Source organism: Triturus cristatus, chromosome 6 (assembly GCF_964204655.1).
Source record: "Triturus cristatus chromosome 6, aTriCri1.1, whole genome shotgun sequence".
In the NCBI taxonomy this organism is placed as follows: Eukaryota; Metazoa; Chordata; class Amphibia; order Caudata; family Salamandridae; genus Triturus; species Triturus cristatus.
This window is the reverse complement of record NC_140589.1, coordinates 1,479,721,339-1,479,741,141: the sequence shown is the minus strand read 5'-3', so window position 1 is coordinate 1,479,741,141 and position 19,803 is coordinate 1,479,721,339. Positions and strand designations below refer to the sequence as shown.

General features: G+C 45.9%; 1 protein-coding gene across 2 annotated transcripts in view; it reads left to right on the top strand.

Annotated features, from left to right (window-relative positions):
• Window positions 1-19,803, top strand: part of PSME4 (proteasome activator subunit 4) — a 1,714,764-nt gene that overhangs the window by 375,640 nt on the left and 1,319,321 nt on the right. For both annotated transcript variants that reach the window (XM_085612595.1, XM_085612594.1), the window contains one exon: window positions 8,513-8,580. In XM_085612595.1, the coding sequence (XP_085468721.1) occupies window positions 8,513-8,580 (68 nt within the window). The remainder of the gene's footprint in view (window positions 1-8,512; window positions 8,581-19,803) is intronic.

The following is a 19,803-nucleotide window of genomic DNA, read 5'->3' as shown; positions in this document are numbered from 1 at the left end:
GGAATTCAATATGCTCAAAGATTTTTTTAGCAATTTGCAGGGTAAACATTTTGCAGCAAAGACAAGGTTGGCAGGAAGTTCTACGCCACTTCGGCAGGCTACTGTTTTTTTGGGTGTGGGATTTCCTTCTGAAAGTCGCCCGATTAGGGGTGGTGGAGCAATTGTTTCAACTGAAGCAAACAAGAGCTACCATCCCCGGAACGGAGTGATTTGAGAAATGAAAGCCCAGGGCTGAAGTCACTGTGGGATAACTCGCCTCAGACTCTGCAAGTGTACGAGCAAGACCCCTGGTGAATGGACTCAGTCACCTGGGACCAGGCTGGTGCCTCTTAAAGGCCCGATGGGCTGGGGCGGGATCTGTCGCAATGTCAGGCGCCGGCTGATGTACGATCGAGGCCACAACCACCAACTCGTGAATATTGCCTCTTTCCAATGAAACCTTTTGCTGCAAGAATACTGAATACGCAATAATCGTAGTGGTCCGTGATGGGGGTTACACATCACACGTGACACTTGACGAGCTAGGAGGTCCTTTTAGTCTGCACTAGCACAAAATACCCCCCCCCCCACACACTCACCCACGCGCAGAGACACGTTATCTTGGCCCACTGCTCCCGCTCCGTTATGCAGTGAGCGCAACATAGCAAATGGATTACAATTTACAAGCCTCTCTCCCGCCACCTCTGAATGTCTCCCGACCACGGTATTCTTCCACTCCCTTCGGTTCCCGCCTTACTGCCCCAACGCCCGGTGTCTGTCCACACCTTCTACCCTTCGCTATGTCTGAAACCACTCACCTTGCGGGCTCCTGGTAATGCAGAGCAGCCTTTCTCCTAGAGTACCGCCGGATCCCTGAACCCCTCCTGGCCGCCCCTCTCGCTGCTCCACTCGTGTCTCCGCTAGTTTGTAGCATCTCGGCCCCTCAGAGTCTGTGCTCGCCGCTCTTGTGCCACCTCGACAACTTCCGGGGGAAACAGAAGCCGCACAGGAAGGTTCCTACTGGGAGGCGGAGAGGCAGGGGGAAGCCGGCGGGGGATGGCCGAACGTGGCGAGAGGCAGAGGGAAGACACGGGTAGTACGGGGGCGTGTGAGGGACAAGGTTAGCAAACAAGCGTGTCCACGCTGGGCAAGAGAACGAGGCTGCGGCGGGGAGGAGGAGAGCCGGAGAGGAAGGTCCCTACTCGGAGATGGGGCCGGGAATACGCTGAGCAGAGAGGAAAACTTGCAAACAAGCGAGTCCACGCTGGGCAAGAGAACGAGGCTGCGGCGGGGAGGAGGAGAGACAGAGAGGAAGGTCCCTACTCGGAGATGGGGGCGGGAATACGCTGAGCAGAGAGAAAAACTTGGAGGGTTCGGTTCTTACAGCAGACATGCCAACCCTCCCGATTCAGGCAGGAATCACCCTGGACACCACCGCCTTTCTCCGAGGTCAAGCAGAAATGCCTCGGAGAAACGCAGCGGCGTTTTCGGATTCGGGGGCGTGTTTTCCTTTCTCTCCTCTTGCCATTGGCTGGAATGTTTACATTCCAGAGGAGAGAAAGAATCGAAAAAACACGCCCCCGAATCCGAAAAGGACGGGGCTTGTTTGGAGAGACAAACCTCTTCTCCAATGGCTGACCAGCATTTAAGAGGCCAGCCAATGGAGAAGAGGGGCGGGTTAAAGCCCCTCTCTCCAAGGCATTAAATCTCACGAGCGAAACTGCGCAAGCGCAGCCTTCGCTAGCCGAGACCTAAAAAATGACCAGTGATTCGTTTTTTGTGAAGCCACAGTTTAAAGGTCTGCTCTACTCCACTAAGATCAATAAAATGGGGAATGTTGTCAGAGCTCATTCATACTGGTAATTTCACATGTGTAGCACTCCTTACACGAGGATCTATACCTGGGTGTTTTAGATCTCGTGGAGTCAACATTTCCATGCAGGGATATCTACCTAGATGTAGACTTATAAGTATCCACCCAATTAAATGAGGAGTTTAGACTCTTACAACTGAAATTAGGCCACAAAATTAGCTATTTCTAACTTTTTGACTGTATGTGGAGATCTCCGCCACTGGGGTGTAGATCTCCCTGTAGAAAGTTATGGGGAATTTTAAGAAAATTAATCTTAAATAAATGTAGTATTTTTTATTACAAACCATAAAGCACATTTCCCTAAATTGCATTCACCTAGGATTTCCACAGTAACAAGGGACAGCACACCTGCTCTAAAACGTAACATACCATTAACTTTTAATTTAATGTAAAAAAAATTATTTGTCATTTTATTAAATTATCTTAAATGTAAATGTTCACTTTTTTATGATCATTGGTGTTGAATGTGTTACAATTTTGAATGCAAATTGTGTATTATTTTAGTTTTAAATTACAGATTATTTTATTTAAGTTAAATTTGTAAAAATGTAACAAGACTGAAATTAATTTAAATAAAGCTTATTTTAAAATGTAATTTTATCGAATTTCTTTATATGTTTCCCTGTATATTAGTGTTATTTCCCCCCTCCATTGATTTCTCTGTGGGCGTGTTGCAGTCCCAGTGATTGGCAATATGTGGTGCTCGGCTTACTCCTGGGCTTACTCCAGGGCTCGGCCTGAGCACATCTAAGTCTGCTTGGTCAGTAGTATCACAGAAGTAAATGTAGGTGGTTGTTTTGTGAATGGTAATTGTCTTACTTGTTTGTGGGTGTGTGTTCGTTTTGACCTGGACCTCTTTAAACCACTCTTATAATCTCCCTAGACTCCAGGTATTTTGTAGTAATTATTTCCAATGTTCCCACCACACCCCCTTGTGCTGGCCACATTTACTAATGAAACCTATACACTCATGCACACAGATCACTGCCACTGAGGTGGAGACCTCTGTACAGTAAAGATGTAGGAGGTGTAGGCAGATATCTCTGGAACGAGGTTTATGAATTGCTTTTTGTAGTACTGCTTTTTGTTCTCTAAAATGACTGTTTGAGTAAGGTCCAGCGAGTCTAGTTGATGCATTTATACATCTTCTACATTTTCATATACTGCTAATGTGACTGTGGATTAAACCTTGGCACTGATCTTACTGTAACTATAACTGTGCAAAGTATTAAATATGATGTACACTTGGAACTGCCTGCTTGACAGTTTGCTGTTTTCAGTTTTACAGAAACAATCATTGAAGTGTATTTCTTTGTTTTGAACTGCCTTTAAATAAAATTTCATCCATCACTGCCTTTAGTTTTATGTAGCTGCATTCTGCTTCTGACTTTTCTTATTCATAAAGGTTTGCAGGCTCCTAAATGACAATCGTACCTCTTTGAAAGCCTTAGCTATCTGACAATGTCCTGTCCCACCCATCTCTATCAACAAATCGTTTTGCTTTCAACCTTTACCTACAGCTTTTTTCGAAATTGGTGAAAATAGACCCCGCCTTAAATGCATCACAGTTTCTTGATTTAAGTCAGTCGGGCTTCTCTTTCTTTGTCTTTCAGCTTATTTATTAATGACTTCAGGTTGCACCTCATCATTTCCCTCTTTCTTGCAGTATTTTGCCTTCTAAATAGTTATTAGAGCACCACAGACTCTATCAATAAATGGTAATTTTCTGATGACTATTTCTAACCGCAGATTCTTCATCTTGTAAATATTCCCCTAGACTGGGTTTGTAAACTCAAAAGGAGTACTCCTGCACACTGTCGTGGGGCTCTGCACTAATGTCATTCCACTTCAGAAGTGACTGCTGTGCCCCATGTAGTGCCACTGAGGTGTGCTGACCTTAGTCCCTTGCTTTCCACGCCTGCAGACGTGGATCTAGAGCTCTAATCTTTAAAATCATCTTTTTTTTTACCAGTGTGCAAGGGAGCTGTGTCACCTCCCAAAACGACAGGGTTTAAACCTTGTAGCGACTGTTGCAAACAAATGTCTGTGACAGACTCCTGCTAGGCATACCTGTAGTGTCTGGGGTCAGAGCATGATTCCAGGGCTTGTGACGACTGCGCCTAGAAGAACCTGTAGGCCATATGGGACTGCAAGTAAAACTCCACGTCGCAGAATATCGCCACTCTGTACACTGTGACTGGTTCGAGTCGAAAGGAAGGTCCCGCCCCGGAAGTCATTCCCCAACAGAGCCTTGGTGAGGGCAATGTTTTCAGGTAAGTCAAGAAAAAGCACAAAAAGTTCATGTTCTCAAACTCCAGAGAGGGTACAAGGGTGTAAATATCCATTTTGGTCTCCCTCCTGAACTCCTGTAGAGCAGATTCTGAGTTTGATGCACATCGAATTTCCAGGTTCTTTGGTCACATCGCAGCAAATGGCAGTCTCCAGGGAGACCATCTGGCTGTATTTGGCACTTTTCCGGCTCCCTCTTGTGCGCCTTTAGGAATCTGCAGAGGCTTTCAGTTGGGGTTTTGCCATTGGATTTACCCTCTGAGACATCTGTGCTTCGTAAACCTGCTTCGGATTCCTCACCAACTTCGGTGCTGGCGCCAATCCCTGCGCCAGTCCCCTACACATTGATGCTGCGCCGGATTCTACCTATATTGGTTGCCAGCTCTGGCCCTGCCAAGTCTAGACCTCGACTGAGGCTGCGTTCCAGTCTCAGTGGAGCTCAGCCTGTTTGCCACCCTTCTGTCTTTGATACATTGCCTTTACCACACGGCAGAGCTCATACTTTTGGTCAGTTCTTTGACTCAGATTCTGGCAATAAAGTCTATGATGAGGTAGACAAATTCATCCCACAATCTGAGGAGGACAATTGATATGCAGAATTACAGGATTCTGATGGTCTTGACACCTCCACAGACACTGGACTTGTCTGCTCCCCACTTCTTTCTCCTCGAGAGGAGTGCTTCTTTTCCATGGTTATGTGACCGGTTAAAGTCCTGAAAGTATTTCTTCAGCTGGGCCAAGTGCCTACTAAACCTCTTCTGCCATTTAACAAATTCCGTATGGATACCCACTTGGGGAGACCATGCTTTGTGCCACCAGTCAACCGGTAGATAACTTGCAACCACAGACCAGCCCCGGGTTATCCTGACTTCTTCACTCAACACCTGATGGCGCAGAGTGGTGGCTCAGGTGTCCAGCATAGCGCACACAAGTCCAAATAGCTGGAGACCATTGGCAAGCGCATCTTCTCTCTTGCTAGCTTTACTTTACTCTCAGTCAGTGCCATCTGCTTCTTGGGCAGCTGCAGACGTTCTTTCTGGGATGAAGTTGGAAAATCCTGAAGGCAGTGCTGGAGAACCCATGGGCATCTTTAGCTTAAACCGTACAGGAATGTGGGAGTGTCGTAAAATGTATTATTCGGTTTGGTGTGGAAACAACTGATTGCATGGACTGGCCAATGGGCACAGGTGTGGTATTTTGGTTCCCACCTAGATGAGGTCTAAGGGTACCTCCGGGAATGCCCTGGCATAATTAATGGATTAATGGAGGTGCCATTTGACGGCTATCGCCTCTTTGGTGAGAAATTGGACTTGGCCCTGGAGCGCTTTAAGGAAAGTCGTGCCATAGCTGTATGCTCCTAGCACACAGTTTCCTCAATAGTTTTGCCACTTTTGTGGTAATGCCAGGGATTTCCAACATTGCTAGCACCAGACCTCACTGCTAGCACAAATTCTCCTCCGCTGTTTCGTGGCTGAGGCCACGGTTCCAGATGCAACTTTTAAGGTATCGGGGAAAACGTGCAGCTCAGTCCCTCACCCCTTTGGCGGTGACAACCATAAAACTACATTAGTGTGTCTTTTTTAAACACATCCACCTCATACAAGATAGGATTAGACATTTTCTCCAAGGTGGTCAAGACATCAGTTTGGATCCATGGGCCCTCCAACTTGTCTAAAGGGCCCATCAGCGATGATGACAGCGGACTTCAGAGTTTGAATGTGCCCTACCTCGAATGTCTATTAAAGGCAAGCTCCAGGCAGTCGTAAACCAACACCAGATGATGGTAAACTGCTTTACATCGTTAGGGTTTCTCTATCAGGGTACCGGTCACATCAGTCTCTTTTACATATATGCTCCCGTTCATCTGAGCCATTCTGAATACGGTGCAATTTTGTTCCTTCCCTCCAGAGGGCAGAGTATGGGACTTGCAGGCTATGATCCAGATTTTTCAGCCACTTTCCTGGATCTCTGCAAATGTGGTGTTGAGGCTGCTAGAACTATTGGCCTCCTCCATCTTGCTAGTCAACTATGCCAGAAGTCACATGCAGGCTGTGAAGTCCCAGTGGGCACAGTACCAGGGGAACCTTTTGGGTTCCATACAGTTTTCAGAAGAGACTGCACAAGATCAGCAGTGACTACGGCTGCTGTATCGTGATGGACCAGTGGCAAACTCCTCTCCTTACCCATCCAGTGGTGATGGATGCTTCATTCTAGGCTGGGGAGGCCATCTGGAATAGATGGAGATCAGAGAACTACGGTCTCCTGCGGAAATCTGCCTCCACATCAATTTGTTGAAGTTGCGGGCGACCGTCTTAGCATTGAAGGGCTTCTGACGATCCATCAAGGGGAAGATAGTACAAGTACTCACAGATAACACTACCACAATATAGTATTGCAACAAGCAGTGCGGGAGCTTGAATCTTGTGCCAGGAGGCTCAGCATCTCTGGAAGTGGCTGACTCGCCAGGGCATTTCCCTGGTCGTGAACTACCTGGAGAGATCTCTAAATACAAGAGCGGACAAACTCAATTGCTAACTCCTAGGCAATCATGAATGGCATCTACAACCATGAGGATCTACTGTCAAATCAACTGGGCAGGGGCCCTGCACCCGGGCCTCCGCATCTCCTCTGATCTTCCTCCCAAGGTTGTTGATAGTATTCTGACAGCCAGATGCCATCTATGGATTTGGTGTACACCAGGCGCTGCTGGGACCAGTTTGAGGCTTGGAGCAGCATCCGTAAGATTGACCCAGTACATGATGTCTGTTTGTTTGCTTTGGCATTTGCCTAGCAAGGACTAGGTAGGACCCTTTCAAATGCTATTTCTCTGGTCTTTCAGCTTTTTTGAGTTTGCCTTATCAGCCTTTATTTAAATTGCCTGTTGTGATGAGTTCCTAAAGGTTTACAACATATGTTTCTGTCAAAGCCCTTTGTGATACCACAGTGAGACTTCCACCATGTTTCTTGATACTGAAAGTGATCTTTTTGGTCTTGATAGCGTCGGCTTATCACCTGAGTGAGCTGCAGGCATAGTCAGCCCAGCTACCTTACAGAACATTATTTTCAGACAAACTGGTGTTGAAAACTCGTGCTGAATTTCTACCAAAAGTGAGAACACCTTTCAGTGTCTGGCAGGCTATCACCCTTCAAACTTTCTTTGCCCTACCTCACTCCTTGACAGAGGAGAGACTCATATAGTTCGGATCCCAAGAGAGCCCTTAGTTTCTACATTGATTTTACTAGGGACCATCGGGTCGATGATGAACTCTGTGTGGGATTTTTGAGTGGAAAGAAAGGCAAGTCAGTGCTGAAAACGCCCATCCCTGTGTGGATAGTCCCTTGCAGTCACTGGGAGGATTAGGGGCTTAATTCACTTGAGCAAAGACTGCTACTGGGGCGTTAGAATTTGGAGTACTTGTTCTGGATATCTGTCAGACTGGTACATGGGTATCAGTGCATATGGTCACAAAGCACTATTGCCTTGACAGTCATACCAATTAGGGTGCGCATTTTGTCCGTTTGGTCCTACGGTGCTTTTTGATTTGAGTCATTTCACAGACCCACTGCTTGAGAGTGTGGGGCCGCGAGCGGGGGTACTGCTTTGTTTTCTATTAACAAGTTGAGGAATCTGCAATTTATATATTTCCAGTTACTTCCTTTACTACGCTCTTTCTGGTGGATATTCTATTCCTCACCACCCTCCCACCTTCCTGTTCTGTAGAATGAACTCTTTTTAGACTCTTTTAAGATTGTAAATTGTATTCATGTTATAGTAATGCTAGTAACAATAGAACAGTGAACTTTGTCAATCAAGAATTGCGATGATGTTTTTCCAGAAGGCTTGTAGTATGTTCTTAGACAAATACGACTGACCTGAACTACTTGCCTGGCGTATTGTATTCATCAGTTGTTATTCAACAATTCTTATTGATTTCACATTGATAGTCACATTAAAAGACGCCCCTTTTCTTTTCTTCTTTTTATGTAGTGGCAAAGAATGTTATATCTATTTATTCTAATGACTTGTGCATAAGCCTTATTGTAAAAATTTAAAATTAGTGTAGTCCTGGTTCACTCAAAATCAGTACTTCGTTTATTAGGTTTGTTGTGGAAACTGATTTTGCAATTGTATTTTTTCTTACCTTTAAGCAGTAGTAAACAGTATTTTTTTTAAATGAGTGTTTAAATGTTTTTTAAAATTGAATGTAGGTGTTACAGCCAATCCTGCTTTTTTTTTTAGGTGTATTGCTTTGTCTCATCAATGTTTTGACGAAATGTGGTGTAAAAGCTTGAAATATATAGTGTGCTTGGATTTTGAACCTTCTGTTAAAAAGTATTACTGAATGAAGTCTGTTTTCTCTTCCTTGATAGATGAAGATGTGTTACAGGAAGAAGAATTAGATAAGGAATTACTTTGGAATCTTCAGCTTGTCTCAGAGGTAACTGAATTGTAGATTTTCACACTAAAGAAATAACTTTTTCTTAAACATTTGCTTCTAGTCAGAGTTTCTGGTACTCATACATGACTCGGAAGTATTCAATTCATAGTACAAAATTAAAGGACTGGTTTAAAATGCCATCATGATGATGTCTGGATAAAAAATATCCATAAAAACGGTAAGACAATTATACAGAACAGAGAATATGTAATGTATTTTAAGTATCCAATACCCACTTGCCCCGAGCACACAAACAACTATTCAACCTTTTTTTTAAATGTACCACTTACTAATTGTTTTTAAAAAGGGAAGGAATGGGTATGACATTAAAATGCAACCAGTAAAAAAAAATTGACATTTTCTGGCTTCCAGTCTCCTCTAAAGCTCATGGACTCTCAAATTTCAGTCGTTGAAATTGTAATTGTATATACAAAGAGCACCATAACCATCGATTCACTCAATCAGGTTTTTTTTTTTTAAAGCGCGCTACTCACCAGTGAGGGTCTCAAGGCGCTGGAGGGGAGGTGGGGGTGCAGCTCCAGATCAGCCGAAGAGCCATGTCTTAAGGCTCTTCCTGAAGGTGTGCAGGGTCGGGGAGTGTCTGATGTTGACTGGGAGCTCTTTCCAGGCCTTAGCCGCGACGTGGGAGAAGGCTCTCCCCCCTGCTCTGGTTCTGCGGATGCGTGGTGTTTCTGCTAGGGCGAGGTTGACGGAGCGGAGGTTTCTTTTGGGAGCGTTGAGGTATTTGGGTCCGATGTTGTGGAGGGATTTGTAGGCGTGGGTGAGTAGCATGAAGGTTACTCTCTTCTCGACGGGGAGGCAGTGGAGGTCTCGCAGGTTTTGGGTCATGTGCTCGTGCCTTGGAGTTCCGAGGATGAGCCGGGCTGCGGTGCTCTGGATGGTCTGGAGTTTGTGAAGGAGGGACTTGTTGATTTTGGCGTAGAGGGCGTTACCGGAGTCCAGTCTGCTGGTTATGTGTGTGTGGGTGACGGTTCTCCTGGCTTCGGGGGGGATCCATTTGAATGTCTTACGGAGGTAGTTGAAGCAGGTGGAGGCGACGGCATTGATCTGGCGGGTCATAGTGAGGGAGGAGTCTAGGATAATGCCGAGGTTCTGGGCGTGATCCGTCGGGGTGGGTGGGTGTCCGAGGGCAGAGGGCCACCAGGTATTGCCCCAAGCGGAGGGGGAGGGTCCAAGGACGAGGACCGCTGTCTTTTTTGAGTTGAGCTTTAGGCAGCTTATGCTCATCCAGGCTGCGACGTCCTTCATTTCTTCCTGGAACCTGAGTCTAGTGACTTCAGGGTTCTTTGTGAGGGAGATTGAAAACAAAATCTGGTGTTACATTATCTCTTCCCATGTGAAAAAGAGCAGAAGTAACAATTCACACTACAAAAGATACCCCATCTTTTATATATATATATATATATATATATATATATATAATCTACTGGCGGTCGCCAGTAGATAGTTATAGTTAGGATCGTGTTTCCATAGGAAATCCGCAACATTCTATTTGGAATAACTTTGGCGCCGGTTGACGAATCCTCGCGAAATTTTCAAAATAGGTGGGGCGCTCCGCTCCGCTCATACCCTGAAAGTCTCGGGGAGATTCGTCAAGCGGGGGCTGAGAAAAAAGGGGGGTCCCAAAACGCGTTTTCCCCATGCAATTTTCCATAGGGACCTTTAGTCCAAGGTACAGCCCGAACGGCTGAACAGAATTACTTGAAATTTGGCAGAGAGGTAGTCCTCAGCTCAGGGAAGTGCCTTTTGCAGGTCTGGTGTCAATCTGTTCAGTAGTTCCTGAGAAAATCAAAAGTAAAATCATATATATATGTGGGCGGAGCCTAACCACACATCTCATCCTGAGATCTGATTGGCTGTCAGCACTTCATCCAAGAAGTGTTGGCAGCCATCTTGGGACCAATATACATGATAGCACCTCATTAAAAAGCATTGCAGTTAATAGAAGGTTTTAAGACTTTAGTTACATTATAAATCATTTGTTGATGGTACCATACTCATTTTAGGAATTGTGGTATGTTCTAAGGTGATTTCACCATGTGAAAAAGCCTTCTGCTGGGATATCATGATTGAGAGAAAAATATTTTCTCATGCTTTTCCCACAGAGGTTTGGAAGGTGATCTATAAGCTAAACTGAGAGCTTATTTTCTGTAAATTCACATTATCTTTCTCAGTCATGTGAGAATGAAGTCTTGACATTCTCAGTAAAACATGTACATCCAACAAGGGCAGAGACTGTCAGTTGATTCCTTTGTGTTCTACTGCAGCTTCCCAGAGTGTTCCAAAGAACAACTAGAGCGCTAACAGTCCTACTTATGATAAACGTATGGCACACCTGAAGCCATCTTGCTTCAAGTGGTAACTCTTAAACATTTAATTTAAAAAGGAACAAAATGAGGGGGTTCATTTTTCCATAACAAGTATGATTAGTGCTGCAGAAAGAAAAACTAGGGCACATTTTGACTTCTGAAATTCTCTTTTATTTCATTAAAAAATTCTGACATGCAGACTGAAAACATGCACTTTCAATACCAGCAGCAGTTTTCCCAGGTGAGCAGGAGCTTTACTACAGTGATCTAATGAGCAAAAAGAGTGCTAACATTCTGAATTTATAGAAAATGTGTGATACATCTGAATGCCTTCTTGATGGAATCAAAGTAAAAAACTGAAAGCTTTTCCTACTGAGGAGACTGCAGTAAATGAGGAAATTAGGACACTTCATAACAAATAAATCTCCCAAGATGGCCACCAGAGACAAAAGAGCCCAAATGTAGCCCAAAATCACCCAGATGTAGCCCAAATATAGCCCAATAACAGAAGTGTGCAAAACACTTATTATTTTGTGCTTTTGCAGTGTTATATAGTGCAGACTTGTCAGGTATTGGAGTGCTTTACATGAGCATTGGTTACATCACACAAGAACAAATTCATTTTGGTTGTAGACATGGGGAGACTACGTGATTTGACCAGAATCACAGAATGTCGAGCTGAAGCAGAAACTCCAACCTGGTTCCCCAGTTGCAAAGTCTGCAGTTCTGGAAGTAACACCACATCCTCTCCCCTAAGTGCAACATTTAATCAAGTGGTCAACTGGATAAAAAAACATAAAGATAACAAATAATTTAAAAGTGCTTTGTCGCTATTTGAAAACTCAGAAAATATGTCCTTATTTTAGTCTTTTAGAGCACTAACCATAATTTTGATGCCAATAAGACCCTCTCATATATGTAATTTCTAAAGGAAATGCTCTAGGTATTACAGTTTTGATTACATCAAGATGACGTCAGGCGTTCCACACTTTTGTAATAAATATAGAATGTTAGCAATCTAGTTGTTCATTAGGATACTGTTGAGAGGCAGAGGCCAGGGGCACGGACTCTGAAAATTGAAGGCAGGTAGGAGGGTGCAAAGGCAACAATTTAACCACACTGAGCAGGCAGGGAGGGTCGTGGCAGCACAACAGACTATGGAGGGCAGTGGAAAGGGGGGCAGGGGCAACAAACCAACAATACAGGACTTGCAAGAGAGGCTGTGGCAATGTAATAGACCATTGTGGGCAGAAGAAAGAGGCAATGGTAGTACAACCATACATGCCAACAGACCCGATTCAGCCAGGAAACGTCCAATGTTTTTAAGCTCAAATGGGCTTTATTTGATCTGTCTCCTGTCTACAATCTCCTCTTTTTCAATGTAACTCAAAGGGGAACATCAATACCCCAGTTTTTTTTCAAAAGCTCCCTCTTACCAAGTTCAAAATGTTCGCAAGTATGGTACATTGGATCATGGAAGGAAATGGGGTAGGGACATGGACTTGGATAACAGAGGACAGGAGGGACATGGAGAGGTGCACCAAACTGACCCTGCAGGGCAGGCATCAGGGTTTGCAGCAGCACAATACACCACACAGGGCATGCGGGACAGGAGTGCAGCACAACAATCCATAGAAAGCAAGAGGGAGGGGACAGGACCATGCACATGGACAACAGAGAACAGAGGGGCAAGAGGCAATGGTAGCTAGCTGACCATAATGGACAGACAGGAGAGAAAGCTGCAGCATAACAGACCATAAAGGGCAGGAGGGACGGATCAGGGGCATTACAATGGAACAGACAAGCCAGGAGGGAGGGAGTAGGGGTCTGCACATGTAAACAGAGGGCTGGGGGCAGGGGGCAGGGCAGAAGCAGCAAGATGGCCATGGAGGTCAGGCAGGATGGGCACTAGAAGCCAGACACACCATGAAGAGCAACAGTGAGACTGTGATGGCATACACACAGACCATGGAGGGAAGGTGGGAGGGGGTCGGGGGCAGCTAACTGACCACACAGGGAAGGAGGGGCCATGGCAGCACAGAAGACCATGCATGGCAAGTGGGAGGGTTAGTGGCAGCACAATGGCTATGATGGGCAAGAAGGAGGGTGCAGGGGCATGCACAAAGGACGATGGAGGACAGAAGGGAGGGTCAGGACCTGTGCACAGACAAGAAAGTTCAGGGGAAGGGGCCTCACAACAGACCGCACGGGGCAGGCAGGAGGAGCAGTTGCAGCACCACAGACCAGGGAGGGCAGAAGGGTGTGGCAGTACAATGGACCATGTAGGACAGGAGGAAGAGGATAGGGGCATGGCATGTGGACAGGCAGGGTGGAGGTGGCAGGGACAGGTTACAGTCATCTGACAATGCTAGGCAGGTGGGAGGGGAGTGGCAGCTCAACAGAGCACTCAGAGTAGATAGGAGTGGCAGGTCCATGGAACATGGTGGGCAAAAAGGATGGAGCAGGGGCATGCACAAAGACATCGGAGGGCAGGGGGAAGGAGAATAGGGGCAGCAAGCCAAGCACAGAGTTTAAGCAGGAGGTCAATGATGGGGCATAGAATTGGGCAATGGAGGGCAGGAGGAGGGGACTGGTACATCATACTAAATTGAGGGCAGTGGCAGCACATCAGACCATGCATAGCAGGAGGGAGGAGGCTAGTCCATGGATTCACACAACAGAGGATAGGGAGGAGGGGGGTGGGGCAGCAAGCTAACTGTTCAGAGAAGGCGGGTATTAGGAACTTTATTGTTTTTAAAACGTGTGTCTGTGCGAACTACTTAAAATATGAACAAGTATGCAGCATAATCTCACTTTTATTCAGGAAGAAGAGGACGTTTGTGACTGTGACTCCGGGCTCACTTGGCAGAAACACCCCCTGACCCTCCACCCCCTATCGCAAAATGTAATGCCCGTGAAAAGGGTAGGTGAACACAGTGTTATATAGAACATAGTCCTGAGAGCACGATTGAAAATGAAAACTAGATATTGTGTATGGTATAAACTATGCACCAAAAAGTGTGATATAAGATGAACCGGGCGTGAAATATAATATGCAATACATTGTGCGCAATGACAGATTCATTGGAGAGCGCGAGATAGCACAGGCACTAGCGCGTGCTATGCGATGTGCACCTTGGAGTGTAATATGCACAGGGCAGTGTTGTGTAACCTAACTAGTCTCTAAAGTTGTAATATAAAATATGTGCTGGGGAGTGTAACGTTGCATATGCACTGTGACAAAGATATGGATCCCAGATTATAATATGTATGGCATAGCACTGTGCGTTATAACATAGGCATCGTGGAAGGCACGTTAGATGGGACAATATAACCCGTGCGAAGACAAGTGTGGTATGACATATTCACGGGGTGGTGTTACAGTGCACATGGGCTAGAGAGTGTCATAGCATATGCACTAGCTGGTGGAATACAACACAGAGGTGTGTGGCACTCGGCAGGCAATGGTGGGTGTAACACAGCATTGGGCTCTGCCAGGAGCGTGCTGTGACTCTCAATTGATGTTCGTCCCCTTTCCAGAGAGTAAAATAAAAAGTATTACACATCCGGCAGTGGATGTGTGTTTTATTAACCGTGAGGGGGGTTTCTTACATAGTTTTGGTCGAATTTTTGTCGAATCCCCTTTGAATGGCTTGGTGTGCATGTGTATTAAATGTGCCCGTCAATAGCTACCCATGTTTGTATAAATAAATGACAAGGGTGTCTACCGGGATTAGGCACGGTAGGGCATCAGACATGTCAGAGCTTCACTAGTGGAGTAAATACATTCCACGTGGATTCATTGTATGCATAGTCGCCTTTTAATGAATATCACTCAAATCGTCATGGTGATAGGTACGTACGGTTTGTCCAGCATGTCCTAGGTGTGTCTATAAATATATATTTTAAAAAAATAATAAAAAACAGTGGCTGGCCCTGGGGATTGGGGTCAAAAAAATATAATTAGGAGACAGGCCCTGGGGGATGGGGTCATCGGGGCCAATAAATTAGAATAAGAAGGGGAACCACACAGCCCCCCCTTCTTAAAAAATTAAAATAAATAAAAGACTGGCATCTTGCCGGAGGCCACGCCCCCTCCTTGCAGCACTCTGCAATCGCGCCCCCTGGCGAGTTGTAAGTTGGGGAATTAATTCCTCTTCTATACTGAGGGTCCCTGAGGGCCAACTAGCCCAACAGGCATCTCCAGTATGCGCCAGGGAGCTGCGCTGCAGACAGGTGTTCTGAGGCCAAGCCCCTTTTCACACCTCTCTGCAACGCAGCTCTGTGGCGCTTACTGGAGGTACCTAGTAGTCTAGTTTGACCCTAGGGACCCTTAGGATTCAAGGGGACTTAATCTCTCAACTTAGAACAGCCACAGGGCGCGTTTACACAGTGGTGAAGGGAGGGGACGGGGCCTGAGGTGACGTGTGCAAACACGCACTATGGCACGTTTTAAATTGGGGATATAATTTCCCTTCAATACTGAGGGCCCCTGGGGGCTAACTAGCCCACCAAGTGCTTCCAGTAAGCGCCACTGAGCTGCATTGCAGAGAGGTGGTCCAGGCTGTGTCACTTTTTACACCTCTCTGCAACGCAGCTCTGTGGCACTTACTGGAGGTACCTAGTGGGCTAGTTGGACCCTAGGGACCCTCAGGATTCAAATGAACTTAATCTCCCAACTAAAAACAGACACAGGACGTGTTTACAAAGTGGTGAAGGGAGGGGACGGGGCCTGAGTTAACGTGTGCAAAAACGCCCTGTGGCCTGTTTTAAGAGGTAGTTTTAATCCCCCTGCCCTATTATATACTAGGGGCTTACAGAGGAGGGCATGCTAATCACAGGGGGACCCCATTGCATAATGTTCCCTAGTGTATGTAGGTGTTTTCACTGTATTCTAAGTGTCTTTTAACATAGCACTGGCTCTAGGACTGGTTAGTCAGACTCAGTTACCACCAGTATCCGTCTGAAAAAGTTGAGGGTACAGGATGATTTTGCAACAAGGATTCTTTCTGCTCTTCTTTTTGTTCTTTCTGCACGTTATCCTTCTTCCTGCACTTTTCTTCGTCTTTGAGGACTTCTGTTGCTTCTTTCTGCACTTCTTTTTTTTTTCTTTCTGTGCATTTTTTCTTCTTTCTTCACATGTCCTATCTCTGTAGGCATAGTTAGAAATTAGCATTTAAAAAACCTTTGAAATTCACAGAAAAAACCATAGGTTTCAGGCACGTTATAGTTAGGAATTAGCATTTAAAAAACCTCAGAAATTCACTGAAAAAACCATAGGTTTCAGGGGTGTTATAGTTAGCTGGACTTTTCACTTATACAAAACCATTGAAATTCCCCCGTTATAGTTAGTTCAGCTAACTATAACTCGCGCGCCCGCAATGCACTGCTGATGACGTCACATATTACATCACTCATGACATGGTCAGTGACATCACTCATGACATCACTGATGACATCTCAAATGACATCACTGATGGCGTCTGCCTGAATATTTCACGTTATGCAAGGACTGCGCTTTGAAGTCTCTAAATTAAATTCTTTGTTTGTGCCCGGAGCTGTGTCCCGCTTGCTTGATTCTCAAGGTGAGCACTTGGTGTGGATATATATATATATATATATCAGTGCCCTCTGCTTACAAACCCATAATTGTACTGGTAAAGTCGAATATTGTAAACTATGGGAGGGCTCAATTGCAGACCTCTTTGTTATTAGTTCCATAAAAGTCATCTGTCTGAGGCTGGTTACCCAAGCGGAGCATGACTTTTTGACAATAGCAAACGTTGCGGCCTGGGAGGCCACAAATTCAGAAATTGTCTGTGTCATTCACACTATTTATGATTTAGCCAATAAACAGTGGCAGTAATCAGGATCATCTTGTGTTACTGTACAGTGAGCAATCCAAGATGAAAGACTCAGTTTTTTCTTTCATTGTGTCATTGTAAGGGCAGTGAACTGAGGCTTTGTCTTTGTTTTTCAATTCTTGGTGAATTCCTCGAGGTGTGGGGCTTATCTAATTAGGGGGCACATAGAGGGTGAACATCTGAGCATGATAGATGCTGCCTTGATAGAGGTCACAACCTTTGTATGATTGAAGTTTGCAATAGCAAAACCATAGGTGAAACAAGGGCAGAGTCTGAGTTTACGGTCATGCCGGAGTCCCTGTTTAAAATGTAAACCGTTGCATTTTAATTATTTATATCTCTAAGTGAGTATTGGACCAATTTAGGCTCCAGTTGGATGTGATGCAAATGTATACAAAATCCAGGCTTGTCATATGTTGGCTTGCCTTTTTTTAACGATTCTTCAGTGAATTTTCAAACCTTTATAGTAGTGCTAAGAGAACTCAGGCATCGTGGCCTAACATATTTTTTCAGTTGATTATCTTTTTTGAACACATAAAATAATCACTGAGATAAAAGAGAGAGAAGAAACAAGATTCCTGATCAATTGCAGTTTATTCTAATGTACAGAGATGACCACTGTGCCGACAGCTTTCTCTAAATTTGATGGATGAAAGTCCATCAGAATGGTGAAGGTAAAGTCCTTAACAACCCTGACGAACAGCGTATCGTCTGTCAAATGATAAATCAGGCTGAGAGTCCCCAGCCATTGAGGGTTATCTCACCCTCTACTAGACCTTTAGCCTGATTTATATTCTGGCGGATGGAGAATTCTCCATTGTCCTGGTAGAGGACTTAAGTCCGCCAGGCCGAGAATATTTCTCCCTTCAGATTTATAAATGACTGGCTAGCATTCATTTATAAAGGCCTTAGCAGGAAGCGCCCTCACAGCCATTCCTTTCAATGCATTTTACTGTTTGCTACAGAGCTGCGTCGGAAGGACGCTGTCCTGTTGCAAACAGTATTATTTTTTTCTTTTCAAAAAGAAAATCTGAACAGAGGATGTTCTTTTTAGAATCAATCATTTTTATTACATGATACTCATTCAAATTACACAGCTCAACTGCCTACAACCATCGTCCGGCAGAGCGTAACAGGATGGTCAGTACACAGCGCACAGGTCTACAGCCCGGAAGGCGATCCCGCAAGAGAACGATTTAGTGTAGAACAGACCTGAAGGGCAACTGCTCATGTACCACTTTTATAAAAATTGAAAAACAAGACAAATAGACAAACCCCCAACCCTCAACCCCCCCAAAATCCCCACCCTCTCCGCCTCAGTCTCGAATCTCCAAGCCTAGTCTCCCCCGAGGTCAGCGGTCATAGCCCAGGATAATTCAAACTGCCCCAGCGGCCCCTGCCGGTTCCAAAGGGATGAGCTGAAGAATTTGTAAGTATTTTGGGCACGTGACTTCCCTCAATTCCTTTGACAGGAGCTGCAAGAAAGGACTCCAGAGCTTTGCATATTCTGACCCCTTCCCATCAACGCTGAGCGACAGGCGCTCCATCGCGAGAAGGTGCCAGAGCCTCCGTATCCAATCCCTCGGGTCCGGCGCAATCGGAGAGCCCCACTGCGCCAGAAGAAACTGCGGCGCCGCAAGCAGCGCTAATGCGAGTTGTCTGCCCCGTAACGAGCGCAAGGGAAAGGACCTTGGATGAGGAAGACCCAACAGCATGTGCGCAGGATCCCGGGGGAACGTGATCTGGAACGCCCCATCAAGGTCATCAAGAATCGCCGCCCAATCCCGCACCAGCTTCGGGTAGTGCCACAGCAAATGGACTAGGGTGCCAGGATGACTACACCCCCGCCAGCAGAGGCCTGACTTAGTGTTGTCCCAAGACTGAGTACGCGCTGAAGTATAGTACCAATATGCCACCACCTTATAAGCAGATTCCGCGCCTGCCGTGTCAGAAGCTGTATGATGGGCTCGGTAGAAAATATGCTCCCATTCCTTGCGCGTCAGAGTGTGCCCCAACTCAGTCTCCCACCTAACCTGCGCCTTCGACCGCTGCTGCTTAGGACGCGCCATTATAATTCCGATATGAGTTTCCGGTCATCTTTTTTACAAACCAACCAGCACTCAAAAGTGGTCAGGGGACGCGACATCAAAGCGAAATTAGAAGGTTAGGTCACCCAGTGCGCCAATTGCGAGTAATGAAAAGATGAAAAGTGTCAGACTTCGGTAAGTCAAAATAGTCTTTGCGCAGTTGGGCGAAGGGGATCATGCCATCTAAGTCAAAGAGGGAGCCCACCCTCTTGCACCCCTCCTCCCTCTATCGCTGAAAGACAGGAGACGCGCAGCCCGGCGGAAAGTCAGGGTTGTCCACTATAGGTGTCATAGGGGATGGAAACGTTTTCCAACCCTTATGGCCAGCTAACTGTTCCCACGCTTTGCGAGTCGGTGAAGTCACCCGTGACGAATAGAGGCCCCATGCCCTATGCTTCCGTGGAAGCCAGAGTTCATGCCATATATTACACCCATCGACCGTCTGATCCATAAAGTTCCAGTGTTTGCTGGACAGCGGTCTATTCCACTCCGTGACATAGCGCAGACAAGATGCTTGGTAATAGGCACCCAAGAGCGGAAAGCCCAGCCCCCCGCAGCCTTCGGCGAGGTAACAAGGTATAACGCGAGCCTCGGTCTCTTATTATTCCACAGAAACTTATTAAGAAGCCCCTGCATTTTCCGGAGAGTACCCGGTGGAGGCTGCGCAGGGAGAATCTGAAACAAATAAAGGACACGTCGGAGCACAGTCATTTTTATCGCCGCGAGTCTCCCATACCAGGCCAGATTAAGGCAAGACCAGTCGGATAGCGACTTGGAAGTGTGATCCACCAACAGGTTGTAGTTGAGGGCGACAGTTTTCGCAATGGAAGAGGTCAACCGGATACCCAGATAAGGAATGTCGGAATGCACCCACTGGAAGTCAAAGTCACGCTGCAGGTCGCAAACCTCTTCTTCAGGGATAGAGAGATTAAGAATCTGTGA